The sequence below is a fragment of the Lagopus leucura genome, unplaced genomic scaffold (genome assembly GCF_019238085.1).
Source record: "Lagopus leucura isolate 7727_CA_CO unplaced genomic scaffold, USGS_WTPT01 Super-Scaffold_739, whole genome shotgun sequence".
In the NCBI taxonomy this organism is placed as follows: domain Eukaryota; kingdom Metazoa; phylum Chordata; class Aves; order Galliformes; family Phasianidae; genus Lagopus; species Lagopus leucura.
In genome coordinates this window covers 10,775,108-10,793,697 of record NW_024962255.1, presented here as the reverse complement: position 1 = coordinate 10,793,697, position 18,590 = coordinate 10,775,108, and the positions used below count along the sequence as shown (strand labels likewise).

General features: G+C 48.9%; 1 protein-coding gene across 1 annotated transcript in view; it reads left to right on the top strand.

Annotated features, from left to right (window-relative positions):
* Nucleotides 1-1,080: 1,080 nt before the first annotated feature.
* Nucleotides 1,081-18,590, top strand: part of CDH23 (cadherin related 23) — a 128,953-nt gene continuing 111,443 nt past the window's right edge. Inside the window, exons 1-3 of the mRNA XM_042862897.1 lie at nt 1,081-1,210; nt 6,538-6,609; nt 8,417-8,494. Of these exons, the coding sequence (XP_042718831.1) occupies nt 1,081-1,210; nt 6,538-6,609; nt 8,417-8,494 (280 nt within the window). The remainder of the gene's footprint in view (nt 1,211-6,537; nt 6,610-8,416; nt 8,495-18,590) is intronic.

Here is an 18,590-nt window from a genome sequence, read left to right as displayed (position 1 = left end):
TCTGAAGGGGTTGTGAGCTTGGACCTGTAATCTTGGAGAGGACTGAATGAACTCTGTGATGTGGTGAGTGTTGGGCCCCATAATGTGTGTTTGGGAGGGAGGGGGGAAGAAGGAGGAGGAGGGAGATGGTGAGCCTGTACTCCATCACTCTGGGAGGTACTTGGTCCTAAATCCTATAGAGCACAGGAGGGATGCACACTAGGCTCCAGGGGTTTGCTGAGCCTAGACCTCATACTGTGGGAGATGCTCTGGGAGAGATGCTGAGCCTGAATCCTCTTATCATAGTGGTATGGAGCCTGGATTCCATCCCTTAGAGCGTGCTGAGCTTGGTCCCCTTCCCCAGGGGATACAGAGGGGAGCCCACTTTGCTGGGCAGGCGGTGAAATACTCCTTACCTGGGCAAAAGGCACTGTGCCAGCCTCCTCCGCGCCGCTCGGGCTCCTTCCCACCCTTTTCTCCTCCTCCTCCTCCTCCTCCCTCCGCTGCCGCCTGGGCTCGCTCGTCGCGGCTGGGGGGAGCGGCCCCGCCGCAGGTGATGTCCCTGCGGGCAGCGCCCCGCCGCAGGTAACGGGGTGCGGGGGTTCCGCCGCGGTCCGTGGCGGGGGGGGAAGGGAAGCAGGAGGGGGATGGGGACGGGGATGGTGCGGGGCTGCCGAACTTCTCTAACTGCGGCGGGTGCGGGAAGCGGGGTGAGAGCTGCAGCACCGGGGTGCGCGGGGCTGCTGGTGGTCGAGCAGCGCCCAACGCGATGGAGGGGATTGCTTTAATCCCTTCGTACCCATAGGGAACGGGAAAAAGGCTTTTCGAAGCGATCAACTCGCCTCGTGTGGATTCTTGTTTTCTCAAGAAACAACACTTTAGATTGTTTTGTGGTTCTTTGGCTTGTGTGTTTATTTATTCATTTATTTATTTATTTATTTATTTTTTAACATCCCCCCGCTCCTTTGCTCGCTCGTCTCTTCCTTTAAGTCATCTTCCCCTGAGCGCCTGAAGTGCTGCCCCGCACGCATCCCGCTTTATTTAAAGAAAACGCTCAAACTTCGTGAGGGAGGGCTGGTCCCCGTGAAAGCAGCCGGATGCATGGCATCGGGCTGCCTTCCACGGAGCCCGGGTTGTGGCAGGGACAGCGTCTCCCCGCTGTTGTTTGATCTGGACAGCACCGGTCTTTCTGTTCCGATCCACGGAGAGAGGTTCAGGATGCCACGGGGAGGTAAATCGCAGTCTGTGCCCAGTTGCAATTGGGGGTTACAGGTGCGGGGCTTTGTTGTCGGCATTTAATCGGACAAATTTATATCAGCATAGTGAGGATCTGAGAATGAGAAGGGGGACTACTGAAGATGCTGTAGGAGAAGGCAACAGTTATCTGTTTTTGCATTTTTGTTGCTGGCTGTTGGTTTTGTTTTTATGGAACGGGGAAGGTGAGGGAGTCACTGTCCCTGTAGGTGTTGCAAAGCCTTGGAGATGTGGCACTGATGGGGGAGGGCTGCATGAGCTGACAGGGCTTTTCTAACCTTTATAATTTCTCCAGTGGCTTGACGGTGTCATTCTGGGGGTGCTCTGCTGGAATGAGAAGTTTTTATGCTGTGCTTGCAGTGGTTTATTGCCTGTGTTTGTGAAGCCACGAAAGCCTTCCTGGTGGCAGGTCCCCTGGGCACAGCAGATGTCCCCACAGTGCTCCTGGCCCTTCCCAGTGCACCGTGCTGGGACATCTCTGCATGTATGCAGCTCTGGAGCATGAGAGCAGCACGGGATGGGGCTGGAGCATGTCATGCACCCGGTGGCGTTCCCATGGGAAGCATGTGTTTGTTGAAATCCAGGCGGCTGTTCTGGGGGAGGGAGATGTAACATTGCCATTCCTCCTTCCCCTGGGAGGGAAGGGAGGAAATCCCTTCCCAGTCATGTTTTTCTCTTTCCACCCCCTCCCTCCTCAGTGTTGTGAAGCCAAACTGTTTTGTAGCACGAAGTCGAGATTGTGTCAGGAAAGAACGGCAAGTTGTTTTAATGCTAAATTGTAACACTCCCTTTATGAGAAACTGTAAAAATTGATCGTCTCCACTTTTTTTAATTGTGTTTTTTTTTTTCCTTTTCTTCTGTGATAATTGTGAGGAATGTTTGCAAGATAAGTGGGAGCTGGGAGCCCAACGGTATGTTGCAGCAGGGCTGGGAAGGGCACCCAGCTCTGCCTGGGGGATGCCTGTCTTCCCCATTCCAGGGCTCCACCTGGAAGCATCAGGGAGATGGCATGAGGAGGGGCTCCCACTGCTATGGGGCAGTGCCCAGTCTGGCAAGGTGGGCAGGGAAAGGCAAAACTTCCTCAGGAGGAAGCAGCCATGGCACTGGGGACTTCCGAAAAAGGGCTCCATTCATCAAGTTTCTTAAATGTGCTGCACAGATGGTCTGGAATGCTAATGCTTTGTGAATGGGGTTGTTGCCTCTTGTTAGGGTAGAAGCGACCCAGCTGCCTGCAGTCCTGCTCTGCAGCAGTGTGCCTGGGTGTAGGCTGTGCTTTAATGCTTGTGATCTGTGAGCACAAATGTTACAAAGTGCACCCCAGCGCTCCTCCCTCTTTCCCTTACAGCATCCCACAAAAAGAATTCCAGCGATGCTACAGGACAAGGGTTAGTATGGGGCTTCTATGACCTACAAATAATAAAAAATATTTATAATATGTGCCTTCCTGCTTGCATTGCTGCAGGGTCCTATTTTACCTTGTGGGTTGTGTGGCTGAGATGGGGAATCTCAGTGGTTTCCACAAGGCTCATTCAAGCCTTGCAGATCTCCATGGTCTGGCATCCCCAGCACGTTGTAACATGGGGCTGGAATAGCATTTTTGCTCAAGTAGCTGTCACATAGCATGTGCAAACTGGGAGTATTTGTTATTCTGCACGTGTGTGGAACACTTAGATGGGAGTGTTATTTTCATTTGCACTTCACAGTTGTCCTCCCTTCTGAGCAGGGCATGAACAGGACACATTTAGCCCCCATTGCCCAGCAGATTTGGGTCAGACCTTCTGAACCTTTCCTCTTGCTGCTTTGTCCTCTGCTCTTTGGGAATGAGTCTGGAGAGAAACTCCCATTGTGTGGAAACCATGTTGTATGTGCTCTGTGAGCTGGGCTCTGGTTATAGAATCATAAAGGTTGGAAAAGACCTCTAAGCTCAGTTAGTCCAACCATCAGCCTATCACCACCGAGCCACATCCCTGCTGGTGCAGCCCCTGTGCCTCATCCCAGTGTGCCACTGTTGCTTCAGTTTGCCAAGGCTTTATGATGGGAAACCAGTCACCATAGGCAGCGTAGCAACCACTGCTGGGGACTCAGTGCTGCCCTGTCCGTTTCTTTTGCCTGCCCGCAAGAGAAGCTGCCTTTAAGTATGGCAGGACAGGTGGCTATGCCTCAGTGGGGTGATGTGCCATGTTCCAAAGACCCAGAGGTGTTATTAACATTGCATGAACGAGGCAGTGAATGTGATACTCAGACTTGTAATGCTGTGCTACCAGATGATGCTCTGCAGTCGTGCAGCTGGAGTGTTCTGCTTGCACAAACCCGTGTGGCTATTGGGGCTGTGTTATGGCACTTGTGATTTCACTTGCAGCTGGGGTAAAACATGAACTCAAGTTCAGCACTTCCAACTATGACAAAGTTTTCTTCTGTGGAACAAGGTACAGAAGCTTCTGCTCAAACACAGTGTTTTCTTTTAATCTAGATCTTTCGGTTAAACAATATGTTTTGTAGCTAATGCTTGTTTCCTACTGGAAAAGCAAATAAAAATATTCCACTTCCTTGCTTGGAGAAAGGAATGAGCTGCTGCAGACACTGGGAGCTTCTCTGCAGACTCTGGTAGAGGAAAGTAGTGGCAGCTGTGCGTCCCTTCCCAACGGACAGCCCTGTGTTTATTTAACAAGGGAATTTTTCCCCTCACCACAGGGAAGAGAATAATAATAAAAAAAAGGGGCAATTTTTTTTTTTTCACTGGGAACAAATCTCATTTTCAAGAGTCCTGACAAAATGAGCCATAAAATTACAATATTTCCAAGCACTCCGTAATTCTGGTGCGGACGGCTCTTCATCATGGAATCTGAAAGCTCAGAAAATATAAAACTCATTAGATTAAAATAAACCACCTACTGCGCAGGAGAAAAGCTTATTTATCAATATCAATTTACTTCTGATTACCCTATTCTGCCATTTGTTATTTTTAGGAATTATGATTTGTGTATTGCTCAAGTCAACACATGGAATTACACTTATTGTGAAGACCTGGCTAAGAAGTCAGTTAAAAAAAAATAATAAAAAATAAAAAATTTAGGGATCAACTTTTTTTTTTTTTTTTTTTTTTTTTTTAAACAATGCTGCTCGTGGGGAAGCAGCACAGTGAAGAAGGTGGGACGTGTTGCAGGCAGTACAGGGGTTGAGGCTTGATATTGATGCTTGCAAGGGTTGGGTCTGATTAGTGGTGATGCATAAAAGAAGGGCAGTGGGTGCTCACCCTGGGGCTCGCTTTCCTCCTGCAGTGGTTTTTAGGAGGGTTTCACCCATGTGTGTTCCCTCTTGCCATGTCTCCTTACCAGGACAGGGAGAAAGGGGCTCTGGATTTGGAGCCCACTTACCAACACCAGCACCTTGAATGCGAGAGCAACTCTGGCAGCAAGACACAGTGGAGTCAATTAAGGATGCTCAGTGTGTTTTGTGTGCATGCACAGCGTTCTCCTATGCAAGCACCCTAACAGTACGCTCCAAAACAACCAGTGCAGGTGCATGGCCTGGAAGCCAGCATTCAAGCACCCTGAGAGCAATGTGCTGAGTCCAGTCAGTGTTTCACAGAGGCTGCCAATATTGCTTGGTTTAAATCCTGCTGGATATGCACTGCTGGGCTCTGCTGCAGCTCCTCCTGGGTTAACAGGTGGGACAATTCCAAAAGCTGTGCTATGTATATGAGGGACTCTGTGTGGTTCTCTCTGGGCTGCAAAAGTGGTGCCAGGCTGAAGCTGAACTTGCAAGTGCTCAAGTCCTCTGCAGACAGTGTTCTAGCAGGAGAACCTCCTCCAGCTTGCATCTGCATTCTATTAATACAGTTTTGTCTGCCGCTTCCCGTGCCGTGGGGAGCGCTTGCCAGCAGGCTGGGAGCTCTCTGCTTTAACATCAGTGCTTTTGCAGCCAGGAGACCACAGTAAATTCCTAGAGATTACTTGCCCAGAGACATCATGTCGGGTGTTGCTCCGAATGCTTCCTACACAGAGCCTCTTCCAGGCAGAAGGTGTGATTTAATATGCTCCTAGTCACAAGTTTTGAAGTTCTCCCCCGAGATCCCTCAAGCCTGTTGCGAAATCTGCAGTATCGGAGTGAACTGCCTCTGAGAGCCGGTGAAGAGCTGCAGCATTAATGAAGACAGACAAAAATCAAAATGACATTTCAGGCAATTACTTACATAATGAAGTGACTGACTTGGAATGTACAATATTTAGATTTATCGTGGCACTCAAAAGGGATGCTGTCAGCTGCCTTTAGTTTTCCATCACGCAAATTGTTTTTCCACCGCCCTGTTGCTTTTTAAATGTGGTCTGTGAAGCCAGAGAATAATGTTTTCGCTCACCTGAGCTTATAGCAGTGCTATTTTAGCAGAAAGTTAGTGTTTTTCTCAATAGTGTTTTTGTACTGCTGAACACAGAGGGGCTCGAACACTCCATTTGGGCAGTGATTGGGGTGGCAGTTCTGTCTGTGTGGATGTAGGGACCCCAGCTCTCTTCTTGGGCTTGTGCTGAGGGTCCCAAATGTGCTGTCTTTCCTGACTGTGCATCCCTTCTCCTGGAACCTCTCTTGTGGGGAAATAGCTGAAGAAACGGGAATTTAAGGCCCTTTCTGCTGAGATGGTGACAGAGTTATGAACTGAACTGTCTTCTCTGACATTTCTATCAGTAAAAATGAAATACATGTAGCAATTACTCTGAAGCTTCTGAGGAGCACCCAGCCCTTCATGCCAGGTTGGGACTGAGCACCCTGCTGCTCTGAGGGTGGTGATGGGATGAAAAGAGGAGGAAATCCTAGAGCAAAGCAGGATGTGGGCAGGTCTGCCCCTGCAGTGCCTGCTTCTGGTTCTGCAGCTGCCCTACTGGTTTGAGAGGTGCACGTGGTTCTGGACACCTTCAGGGATGGGGCACCTACCAGCTCTGGGCAGCAGTGCCAGTGCCTCACCACCTTCTGAGTGAAGATTTCTCCCTAACGTCTAATATAAACCTCCTTTCTTTCAATTTTAAGCCAGCGTGGCCCTTTGCTGGCACTGTTGAGTCCATCCTTGAACTGTGTCCTATGTGAGCAGACAGCTGAGCTTGAAGGAACCTAATGTAGTACAGAAGTGTTGCTGGTTCCTTAGCTCCCCTGATGTGCTGGGGGGGTTCTGGGTGGCATGTTCTGCATGGAAACTGAGCATTTACAAAATAGTGATCTGTGTGTTTTGTGCCAGCTGTGTCCCTGAGCCTGCTTTGGGGGCATGAGACAATATCTGTTATATGCTGGGCTTGACGTGAGCTGCTTTTTTGGCAGGAACAATGAAGCGTTGCATTGCTGCCAGCAACCTTCTGCTGTCCCTCCTGGTCTTGGAGCTGATCCCTCTGGGTAAGTGAAGCTTGTGGTTGCTGAGTGCTGTGGTTGGAATCCAACCCATGTGCTGGCTGCTAGCTGTTTGCCAAGTAGCTGTCTGTTCTGCCACCACGTGGGTTTGTAGGCATGGTGGAATCCCCCAAAAAGCTTGGGGTGCTCCTTTTGCTTCCCCTGCCCCCACTTGGCAATGTGACAAATTATTCTCTAGAAGACCTCACCTTGCCTGGTCTTACGTCAATGTCCCCTTCTGAAGAGGGCAAGTGGGATGAGAGGAGGAAGAGGGTGATGTGCAGGTGACCCCAATAGTGGTACCTGCTCCTGGTGCATTGGAGTGGGAAGACCTTGGCAATTTCCAGCTGTGTGTCCAAGAGGTCACAGCTAGTAACAGATCATCTTATGCAAGGATGCATAAGGAAGCAGACAAAAGGCAAGGACGTGAACCAGAAGCCTGCAAGCTGCTTAACAGCAGAGGTATTTCTGTAACACGTGGAAGGACTCTCCCGGTGCTTTCAGCAGCAAAATTATTACCTGAGCAGTGCTGTAATGTATGCTGTGTGGGAAATAACTCCTCCATGAACTGCACAACCTCTCCTGTATTTCCATCTGGAGCAAATGCCAGCTTGCAGGAGGGGGAAGAGCTCAGGGCATGCGGACATGGGGTGTGATGGATGCTCCCGATCTCCTCGGGAGCTCTGGCAGGGTGTGCGAGTACAAAACACAGAGCAAAGCTCCATGAAAATTGGGATTGTTGCAGGAATGGGCTAACCCCCAGCTGCCTTTGAGGGGCCTGCAGGGGTGTTTGCTCGTGTGGCGCTCGCTGATAAACAATAGCGAGCATGTGTCCACTTGATAGCACAGTGCCCTTTGCAGTGAGTGCTTTTCTCCCCTCCTGGAGCCTCAAGATGGCTCAGCCAGATTGGCAGCCTGATTGCATGCCTGGTGTAGGATGTTCACAGCGACTGACAGGCGCAGTCAATCTCTGCAGCGCTGTATGGGATGCATGTAGCCTCGGCGGCTTACTGCCCTGTCACTGCTCTGCAAGGGGCAAAGAAAGGCAATTTGGAGGCAATTTGGAGAGCATTGGCTGTGCTCTTCTAAACTCATCTTCATTGCTGTCCCTTGGAACTGGCTGGTGCCACCTGGAGAAGCTCTTGGATTACAGGAGCATGGAGGAAGGTGACAGCTTTCCTGGAATTTGCAGTCCAAAGCCAGGTCCCACCTCCAGCTTTTCCCAGCTCTCGGCTATGGTCAGCCCTGTGTTATAAGGGGAGCCCAAGAGGAGCACAAGCTGTGTCCCTCTTCCATGCCCACAGTGTTTTTCCCTTGAGAGGGATTTGGGGCACATGAGAGCAGATCACACTTGCTTTGAGACTGTTCCTGTGTTAATCTGGGCTTTGAAGGGACACTTTCCTGTTGTTTCTTTAACCTGCCAAAGCATCATCCATCTCCTCGCCTCCCTTCATCACCTCGAGGGTGTTGAGTTTTCTTGCTCTCCACTTGTTCTCAGCAATACATCACCTTCTTCACGCTCACCATCCCAACACCTTCTCATTAAACCTGCCCTGCTGCCCTCTGTCACCATCCCATTTTGCTTCTTCCCAAGAAAACTACTTTAAAAAAAAAAAAAAAGCTCATGACTACTGTAGAAGCCATCTCTGCTCCTTTTCTATCTACCAGCTGTGGTCTAGGGGTGTCCCTCACCATCCCAAGCGCAGCCACATCTGATCCCCCACCAGCCTGTCCCTGAGCCCCAAGATTCTCCTGCCTGCAAAATAATTCTCCTGACTGCTGAAATAACTCCTTGCTCTTTTTCCTTTCCCAGGTCAGGGCAACCGGCTACCCTACTTCATAAACTACTTCTTTGACACCTACCTGCTGATCAATGAGGACACGCCTGTGGGTAAGTGCTGTGTGTTGATGGCTGGTTTAGCTAACCCAACGTTGGACAAGATTTTAAGTAGTAGTAATAATTAAAAAGTGATTAGATTTGATCGTTACTGGTTGGTTGAGGGTTTGGGGTTTTTTTTGCCCATGGGTTCATACTGCCAACTGGGGCTGAAGTTTTGCCTTGTTCTTTCTGGCTGCCTTTGGAGACTAGAATGCTTTTGGTTAGGTCTTCTCCATGCTGGGGAGTGTGTCCCAAATGCTCTGTGCATGGGAAGCTTAGGCCCATTTCTTGCTTCTGTGGTGGTTGTTTCTTGCTTCTGTGGTTGTTGCTTAGCTGATTACTCAGTGTGGTGCAGGATGGGGTCTTTTCCCATCCACGTGGGGAAGGATTGTGTTGTGCTGTGGGACCTACTGCTATAAGCAGATGAGTGAGTCTGGCAGCAGTGAGCTCTGGATGCATTCAATGCATATGGATGGAAATAGGATCTCCAGATGTAGGTCATGATTAAAAGCACTGAGAGGAGCCTCAGTGCGTTTGCCTCTTTGGGACAGTTCACAGTGGCACTGCAGCACCTGATGACCATCAGGGCAAGTTCAGTGTTCTTGGCTCTGGCTGTGGTCCATGTGGTCGGGTGGCATGGTGATGTCCTGGACCCAGCACCATGGCTGGAACCATCCATGCTGCTGGACCTTGCCACAGAAGGACAAAGACTTCAGGAATGGAGGCTTGCGGGGAATAACTTTCTGGAAGAGGGCAGAAGTAAGGAGTTGTACAAGTTTTGAAGGCATGGATGGCCCGAAATGAGGCAAGGCAGTGAGGGATTGAGTCTCCCCAAGCAGGGATGGATGAGTTTAAATGGGGAAGAGCATCTCTCACTGTGCCAGCGTTTCATTCTCTGTTCCTCATTTCCTCCTGCAAATACCTGAGCATGCAGCATCTCAAATGCGCTGCTGGATGCCTGGGAATTTGGGCAAGGTTGTGGTGCACATCCACGCATGTATGTGTTGGTGCCCTTGAAAGAAAAAAAAAAAAAAAAAAAAATCTTGGTCATCATTTGATTGGCACGTGTACCTTATTTTTTATTTCTTTATTTAGGTAGTGATTGGTCTGAAGTAAATGCAGAAATCGACCTGATCGTTCTCAGCCTTTTTCCAGACTCTCAGTCCATTAAGCTTGTGCTCTTCAATCAGTGCTCATGACGGGACTTTAATGCTGGAGGAATTGATTGGAAGCCCTCATGAGCAACTACAGAAGGGTGGCCAGAAGTAGATGGAGGCCCCTTCTCATGTGCTCCTACCTCCATCTACCACCTTGAGCAGCATCCTCAACAACTGTTCTTGCTGTGCTCAGATCCTCACCAGAGCTCTCAGATTGGAGGGCTCTGCAAAATCATAGCATGGCTTGAGGGAGCTGCAGGAAAGAAAGCAGCTGTGTGGATGTAGGAGTGGGAGCTGGTTGGGAGCAGGTTAATGGGAACGCTTCCTGACCAAGCGTGTGGCTCTTGGAGTAGTTGAGCTTGAAATACCTTACGGGAATTTGACGGAACTTCTATTCTGGTGAAAAATGACTGGAGATTTCTGAAAGTCTATTTTCCAGCGAGATGTTGTGCGTATAAAGTTGTTCCTGGCATTACATTTGGGGCCTGATTTTTATTTTTTATTTTTCCTAAACTCTGTATTACACTGAACAGAAATGAAATTCACTCTTAAGGATATTGGTGCTCTGGGATTTTGGTTCCAGATGCACCAGAGGGAAACATCAACCTTGAAACTGTTGACAAAGTGCTTGTTTTGTTTTATTTTGCTGTTGGTAGATATTTTCAGAGTGAGGGTTCTTAACTGACAGGAAAAAAAGCATCACCTGGCAGTACCTTTCTTGTACCCAGCTGGGGGCATGTAGCGGAGCTGGCAAGAGCCCATGGTTTCTTGAGGTTTTTGAGAAGCACTCATCACCGTGGCATTGAGTGAATGCTTGCTGCAGACGACGCTGGAATAAAAAAGGTCACTGCCACATGCTGAGCCAGGTCTGAAGCTCCCACCTGGTCTTGGTACCCTCCTGCAGCATCCTCAGCATCCCAGTTCCTGTTCTCAGTGCTAGGGATGTGGATGCAGCATTCAGCTGTCCCTGTACAGAGCAAATCCTTCCCTTGCTAGGGCAGCCCTGGCTGTGTGCCTCCTTGCAGCCCTCTTCACATCTTTTGATGTGCCCAGGCACAGGACACCTCATACAAAGTGAGCATCCCCACTCACTGCATGTGATGCCTAGAGGAATCTTAAGCAACAATTAAGAGATCGTTCCCCCCTCTAATCACTTACAGGAGTAAATTAGTCTTGTCAGGAGCTATTAAGACAGAGAACTCGGAATTCATTAGGTGAGATTGGGACTATGGAGCTGCCGGCGCTGCCGCCAGTCCGGGCTGATTAATTCCTCTGAAAACATCATCAATGCCCATCTGTTTCATTTAGGTCCGGGGAGAGCAATTTTCAGGTGGAGTGACCCTCTAGTCAGCTATTTCACCCAGAAGTAATGAAACACACACACAGGCAGAGGGGGAGCGCCGGACGGGAGCATTGGGAATAGGAAACGTGAGCTGAAGGAGAGCGAGTGCCATTGAGTCGGGAGTGGAGAGCCAGGGGAAGCCTGGATAGGGGGAGGGATAATGATGGGCTGGGTGGCTGGGGCATGGATGGGGAGATGTGGTGCTGGGGATGTCACGGATGCATGGGCAACTGTGTGCAGGGGGAGAGCTTTGCTGCTTTTTAAACCCTCCCCCTGCTGATTTGATCTGGTGCATTGGAAGAAATGGAGCAACAGGCATCAGAGTAGCCAAAGCGTAGTGTTTTGCTCCAAAAGTAGAAGTAATAGCTGGTTAACAGCCCTTGGAGGGAGAGCTTGTGGGAGAGGAGCTGTCTGTCTTTATTGCGCTACTCACTGCCTTGAGCAAAATCATTCCAAGGGCCATTTCATTTAATGCCATACATTAGAGAGGGCCATAGGTAATGGAGAGCAGCATAGATATCGATGCTGGGCAAAATGCTGGAGGACTCTGGCTCATTGGCACATAGAAGGGGTGGCATTGCTGTAGCCCTGGGTTCATCAGTAGGTGGGTCTGCAAGCAGAAGAAGGGCAAATCTGCTGTGGCTTCTGTAGCTTTGGGTATGTGTACTTGCTACTATCCCTGTAAGAAATGGAGGTCCATGGTGGGGTCTCCTCTTTGCAGACTGGAGGTGAGGATTGGAATGGAGAACATCAGGCTTGCTTCAAATGACACTTTTGCTTCTGAAGAGGCACAAAGTAATGCCAGCATTCTGTAGGATGAGTTCTGATGCTCCCTCAGACGGGGTTTTGGGTCAGGATGATGGGGCACCCCTGTCACTCCCAGAGCTGCTCTTGGTGCTCCCGCTGGGGCAGGTGGTGTGGGCTTTCTGGATGCTGCAGGGCTTAGCTGCTAGGGTCCCCCCAAGGGAATGTCATCATAGTGTCATACAGTGACTTGGGTCTAATTGGCCAGCAAATGGGTTCACTTTATGCAGGATGGGTTTCGGAAATGAAGATATCAGTCACGTCGGGTCCCTAAGCAGCCTTGTGTCCACCTCTCTCAATTCAGCTGCAGTTCTATGAAAGCTTTCATGCCTCACTGCCTCCCAAACTGCATGACAAAAGGGACCGCTCAAACCAGAGCAATCCTGCTTCCCGTTCATCAAAGGGATGACATTTCAGCATCATTGGAATAACGTTGTCTTAAAGTGGAAGAGGAGGGTGAATTTGAAGGACTGACTTCTGCAAAGCTGCTGGGGTTGGGTGGTGCAGGATGAAAGGGGGGGAATCCACAGCAATTTTTTTACAAGGCTCAGCAATCCCCTTTCCTGTGTTATCAAGAAGGTTTTCAAAAACAGTGGAAATGTGGCACTGAGGAGCATGGCTCAGTAAGCAGGTGAGGATGGGCTGGGGTTGGACTTAGTGATCTGAGGTCTTTTCCATCATTAGTGGTTCTGTGATTCTATGTGGAACTTTGCTGAGCTGGTAGAAGTGCTGCAAATAGCTCATGCTTTGGGAACAGGGTGGGAGTGCTTGTAAAAATAAATAAAAATCTGGCTAGTTTGGGAACTTGCAGTCCTTTTGGGAGTGAGTTGTTCTACAAGAAGGGAATTCACTGCTAAGCAGGCAGGGTGCTTGTTGGTCTTTCCAGGTCTGGGACAGCATGTCCTGCTGATGGCTGCAGATGACCTGACCCCATTGTTCACCCTTGTGAGGACCAAAGGATTCCTTGGACAGGGAGGCAGCACATCCTCATGCACTGTGTAGTTTCCAAGGCAATCACCTCCTCCATGCCAGACTTTCGGAGTCGATCCTGAGCAGCCAGATGCTTTGGCACCCGGGTGAGTCCCTGGGGGTGCCGGGCTGCTCAAGCTGCTGCCGTAGATACGGGTTATCTGAGCACGGGCTGCTTGTGCTAAGCCCTGCCTGATCCCACAGCTGCAGGCATCTGCTGGGGACTGCGGCTGGGCTCTTGTGTGACCAGTGGTGGCACCTGCCTGCTGCAGAGCTGGAGGGAAACATGTCGAGAGCAGAGTGCCAGTGTTTGCTTCCCGACTGATTAAACCATTTTGCAGCTCTCTGGGCATAGTTGTGCAGAGGATAGCTGCAGAGCCCAGGGTTGACTCACCAAAAGGAGCAGGGTGAACAAACTGCGGTAGGTCTGCTCTCCAAAAACTCAGCTCTCAGGAAATGTTGGCATCATGAAAGATGCCTTTGCAAAATGCGATGGCATTATAGTAGTGCTGCTAGGAACCTCCTTCCTGGGACTGCGCACTTGGCTGGTGTGGTCTCGCTAAGGACACCATCTGCCTTCCCCATAGACATGATGCATCCACGCTGTGTGAAGGGTTGAACCTCCAGCCTGCTCGCTGGCTTTGTCCACACCTTATCAACCTCCTCTGCCACCTTGGCTGTGCTGAGTGGCTTTGCCATGCTGGGAAGCAGGAAAAGTATCCCTCTACTTTTTCTTTCTTTCTCTTTTTTTTTTTTTTTTTTTTTTTTTTTTGGCAGTAGTTTGTTGTTGACTTAGGCAGTGAAACGGCTCCACAAATCTGGAGTCAGAAACCTTTCAGATGGGAGCATGCAAGTGAGTTGCTGCCTTGGAACCATTCCCTGTCCCAGCTCCATCAACACACAGCATTTGAGGAGCAGCTGCAATCCTCTTGTTCAAGGATTTGTCCCTTTCTTTTGGCTTTTAAGTTTTTAGCTAGACCAGTGTTTAGGAATACCTGCAAGATTGTGTAGATTTATAAGACATAGGAGACCAGAATAGTACAAGAGGGCTCGAGGTTTCCTTTTTCCTCAAATCCTTTTGCCTCCCCACCCTCTGGTAGGTGGCTGCTATGGGATGGCGATGCCACCTGGGGCCGGCAGTGGGAGTGCCTGCCTGCCCATCAGCCCGGTGGGGAGCGTGTGCCTGCCCGCGTGCAGCCAGCAGAATTGATTTGGCCTTTTACAAAGGATAATTCAAGATGAATGTGCTGGGCTCTGGCTGTGAGAAAGATTGAGATATTTTTGAATATGAAGTCTGTTCTGCAAGCTTCATTACGGGCATGGCTGCGAGCGAATGTTCTCCTGCAGAAGCCCAAGCCATAAGAACATCGCCTTCACTTTTGGGATTAATTGAAAGCAATATTACCTTCTGATGACTATTTACTGTCTAAAATTGGATTTGCAGGCTCCTTGGGTCAGGGCTGATAAGTGCTCTGCAAAGAGCTGAGTTTGTTTCTAAGTGCTGTAACAACTCTAATGAACAACAAATATTTGAAGAATGCATCCCACAGCCCGATGAAAAGGAATTTCAGGCTTCCTAGCAAACCCTTTTCCTGCTGCTGGTCGTTAGAAGGTCTATTGACAAAGCTGTTTGCTGAGCTTTAGGTAGTACAGCATTATTAGCATGAACTGAAGGCTGTGTAATTAGTTATTCCCAACATCAGGAAACTTAAGGAAAAAGAAGTCCCCCCCAAACCCTCAGTCCTGAGTCATTAAATTAATCACTTCATCAATCACTTAAATCTTCTTATTTGCTTTGCTAATAAGCAGTAACATCGATACTTACATCTAAGAACGGAGAGAGAAGGCAGAAAGTGTATTTGCAATGTGGACGAATTAACCTTGGTTTGGGCAACTTCATTAAACGGTTTGCGGGCTTAGATTTGCCGTGTTGGGTTGCACAGGATCCTGCATTCTGGCCAAACCCTTTTAACAACAGCAGAGGAAGATGTATGTTTATGGCAATGAGGTCTGGTTTGGTTTGTATGTTTGGGAGGGCTTTGGTAACATTAATCCATGCTATCTCATACAGTAGTGAAGCACTGGCACTGCTGCCCAGAGCTGTGAGTACCCCATTCCTGGAGGTGCACAGTGCCATGGATGGGGCCCTGGGCAGCCTGAGCTGCTGGGGTGCAGCCAGCCCACGGCAGGGGTTGAATGGACTTTGTAGTCTCATTCACCCCAAAAGCCATTTTTTGATCTGGGCTCTTCCACCTTGATCCTAGTCCACTGAGGCTTCAGGATGTGCTGTGGCATGAGAGAGCTTGAAGTCATACAGTGATCTGTGTATTCAGTTTGTGTGTGTATTCAAATCAGGAAGTTATTCGTATCTCTTGGAGGTAGGAATGTTTGAAGGGCAACCAGGATCCCATATTGTAGGGAGATGCACACCTGCATGTATGATTGTTGCTTTGGTGGAGAGGGTTGGGGAAGGTGACCTGCTTCCTCCCTGAGTCAATGGGATTTTTAGACAGATTAAAAAAAAAAAAAAGCCCAGACTGTAGAGTTTAATAACCATGCCTATGCCTTCTGCCAGAGTGAGAGCTTCGTACATTTGGGTTGTGTGAGTTTAAAAAATAAAATGCCACAGTGAAGAGGCAGCTGCTGGGAGTGAATGGCCTCAAGGTGGGCTGGCATCCAGCAGTTTGAATGCTGGTGGCTTGGCAGTGACTTAGTGCAGGGACACGTGTCCAGCTCCTAGGCAAGGTGGGGAACCGCTCAAGGCACTGTCCAGCAATACAACGCTGCTGGGAAAGGCATCCTGTGAGAGATGCTTTTGGAATCTTTATACCTGTTTGACTTCCAGCCTTGTGAAATATTAACCTTTTAATTAAACATTTTGTGACTGGTTGCTGTAGAAATGTTACTCTATATATACATATTTCAATCAAAGCATTTAAACTATTCCCTGTTGCCACTACTTTCTGATTGTTGCTTGCTGGTAATGGGAAAAAAATAGCCCTACCCCCCCCCCCCCCCGCAAAAAAAAAAGAAGTCTTGCTTCTCTTCACCTGCTCCAGTCATTTTAAGCAATAAAAATGTGAAAATTCAGCTAGCCCATTACAGAAACCCCCCACGTTCCTGTACAAAAATAAGCAGGTAGAAGAGAGCCATTCTGGAAACACGCATACGTGCCATGTGCTGAGACTGCCGAATAAAAACCTTGCTGTTGGGAAGTATCAGTGCATAAAGCTGCCCCCATCTCAGTGAGCTGTGTTGAGAATATTTAACCCTTTTCTTTGCAGAAACATCCTTATTTCTATAAAGAAGCTCATGCCAATGTGCGCATTGCTTCAGCTACCCAACCGTGCTAACTGGGCTGCATTGATTGTGTCAGTGGCTTGTTTCTGACTTTTGTTGTCTTTTCCTTGACTTTTGGGACCAGGGGACATGCAGGGTGACCACCTTGGCGTTGTGGTTTGTATCCGTGTTATCACAGCTGTGTGCCAATGCCCCTTCCTGCGACGGCTGCATTAATGTGCTTGATTGGCAGCGGGAGTTAATAAATTGGTTCCTCCTGTCAAAGCGCTCCCGTGCGTTGATGGCTTTGGAATTAACTGTAACCACTCGGGGGAAGAAAGATCGAGACAGCATTGTTGGACAACTCAATGAAAACATCTGCTCCATTTGCAGCAGTGGTCAAAAGAGTGAATATGCTCCACGTTCCTTCTCGTAAAGATTCATTAACGGTGCTCTTTACGCAAGGGGGAAAGATTTCAAACACTTGACATTTAATGCTTAGTAACTCAATTTTATTCCATTCATCTGCACTGCTTTGTCAAGCGGCTGCTCTGGTGAGTCTCGTGTGCTGCATTGTGCAGGCGATCTGCCATCGCGCTCCCAGGTAGGAGGGTGATTTGGTCCTGGGTTTCTTGCTGACTACCTGAAAATGGAGGAATTTGGCTTTTTAAGTGACTGTTATACCTGAGGTGGGAGATCACCCCTCCTTTCACTAACAAAAGTGCCCTGTGCCCTAATTTCAGCCTGGTTGCTGGTTTGCATTTACACTGAGCATGCATTTTGGCAAGGGACATTCATTCAAATAATGCATTTCCCAAGCACAGACTGGGTGCTTGAGAGCTTTGGGGGGGGCCAGTAATGCTCTTATAGGGTCTTGCTGCTGTCTTCTGGCTTCTGTTGAGCTCTGTGGGAAGGACTGTAGACAGAGCAAGAATTCCCAATGCAGAAAGCACTGAAAACTTAATGCTGCCTGCAGACCTGTCAGGTATGGAGCTGGGAGGGAAAGGCTGCAGAGAGCACATCAGCCAGCAGCAATTACTCGTGTGCTTCACCGGAGCTGTGGAAACGGTCATAAATTAAGGCTCCATGTGGATGTGGGGGGAGAAAAATAAAATTCCCAGGCAGACAGCGTCATACTGCAAAGGGATGCCCTTGCAGAAACTGTAAAGATGTGCAGCATCCCCCAAGTCTGACAGCAAGGGGGAGGGTAGAAGGGGAATCCTGCATGCAGTCTCTTTGGTGTAAGAAAATACATACGTGGTGCCCTGGCTGGAGCACAGACCTGTTAGGGCTACCCGTAACGGTGCCAATAGTCTGGTGTGGAGATCTGTCCTGCTCTCATGCCTGTTATCTACTAAACCCACTGCGCTGGAAAAGCAGAAGTGGCCCCAGGTGGTTGGCTAATGGCACCCTTAATTGTGCTCTGAATGAGATTAACTTCTTATCTGACAGTCTGACATCTTTATTATTATTAATGTGTGAATAAGACAGTGGCTTTTCATATGTGACTTTGGTAGCAAATGTTTCCCTTCTGTTTAGCAGTTGCTTTTCATCTGTTGCTTTTGTTAGCCACCATCAGAGTCCCCGTGAGCTGTGAGAAGGGATGGTGGAGTCCTGCAATAAGCCTGGGCAATGGGTCATGAGGCACAAAGGATGCAGGCTGGCTGGGAGGAGCTGCAGCTGCAGGCAAGCAGAGGTGACTGGTGCTGCTCCAGAGAGATTATTATGGTCCTAAAAATGTGATGTGGAACAACCCCATTTAGCATGGTCCAGCTAAAAGGTAGGAAGGTGTGCAAGTTCCTCTTGTCCTAGTGTGAAAAATTGAAGACCTTTCCCAGAATTGCTCCTCCCAGTGACATAGATTTTTTTTTTCCCCTGCTTTCCCCTTAAACCCTCTTCATTGGGTAGTCACTAATTAGCCATTAGCTGTCTGAAGCATTGCCAAGATGCATGGCATCATTGGCTATCCTCATGAGAGCAGTGCCAGCAGGACTCTGGCCTTGGAAAGAGTGGGCTGAGGATGGTGTCAGGTGCTCTGGGAGGGCTGGGAAGGTGGTGCCTGCAACCTATAGGCTCCCCAAGAAGAATGTTCTGCAATGGAATTTGCTCCAAAACAGGATAATTAGGTCGATAATGCCTTTGCTTGGGAGAGCCAACACTTCTATCAAAACCAATATTAATTTTCCCTAATTAGGAGCTGAAGCTAATGCGTGTCACAGCTAATTTACCTCATCCATAACGAGGGAGAGGAGGGGGTCGGGTCAAGTGGGATCAGAGATTATGAATCTGGCTCATCTCTGCTCCAAGGAGTTTCTTTTTGGTAGTGTTGTGGTGGGTCTTCAGATTTGTGACAAGATGGATGAGTGTTGCAGGGACAGGTATGTTTGTAAGGCTCTGCTGAGTCTGCTGGTATGTGGTATCCAGCAAAGGCTGCAGGCAGCAGTGTTCCACAAATGGTGCCAAACAGGACTAGTAGAAAGGAAATTTCTGATTTGGACTAATTCCTGTTGTTCCTTTAAACAGGCTCAGGCAAGGGAAGAAACGACACAATGTCAAC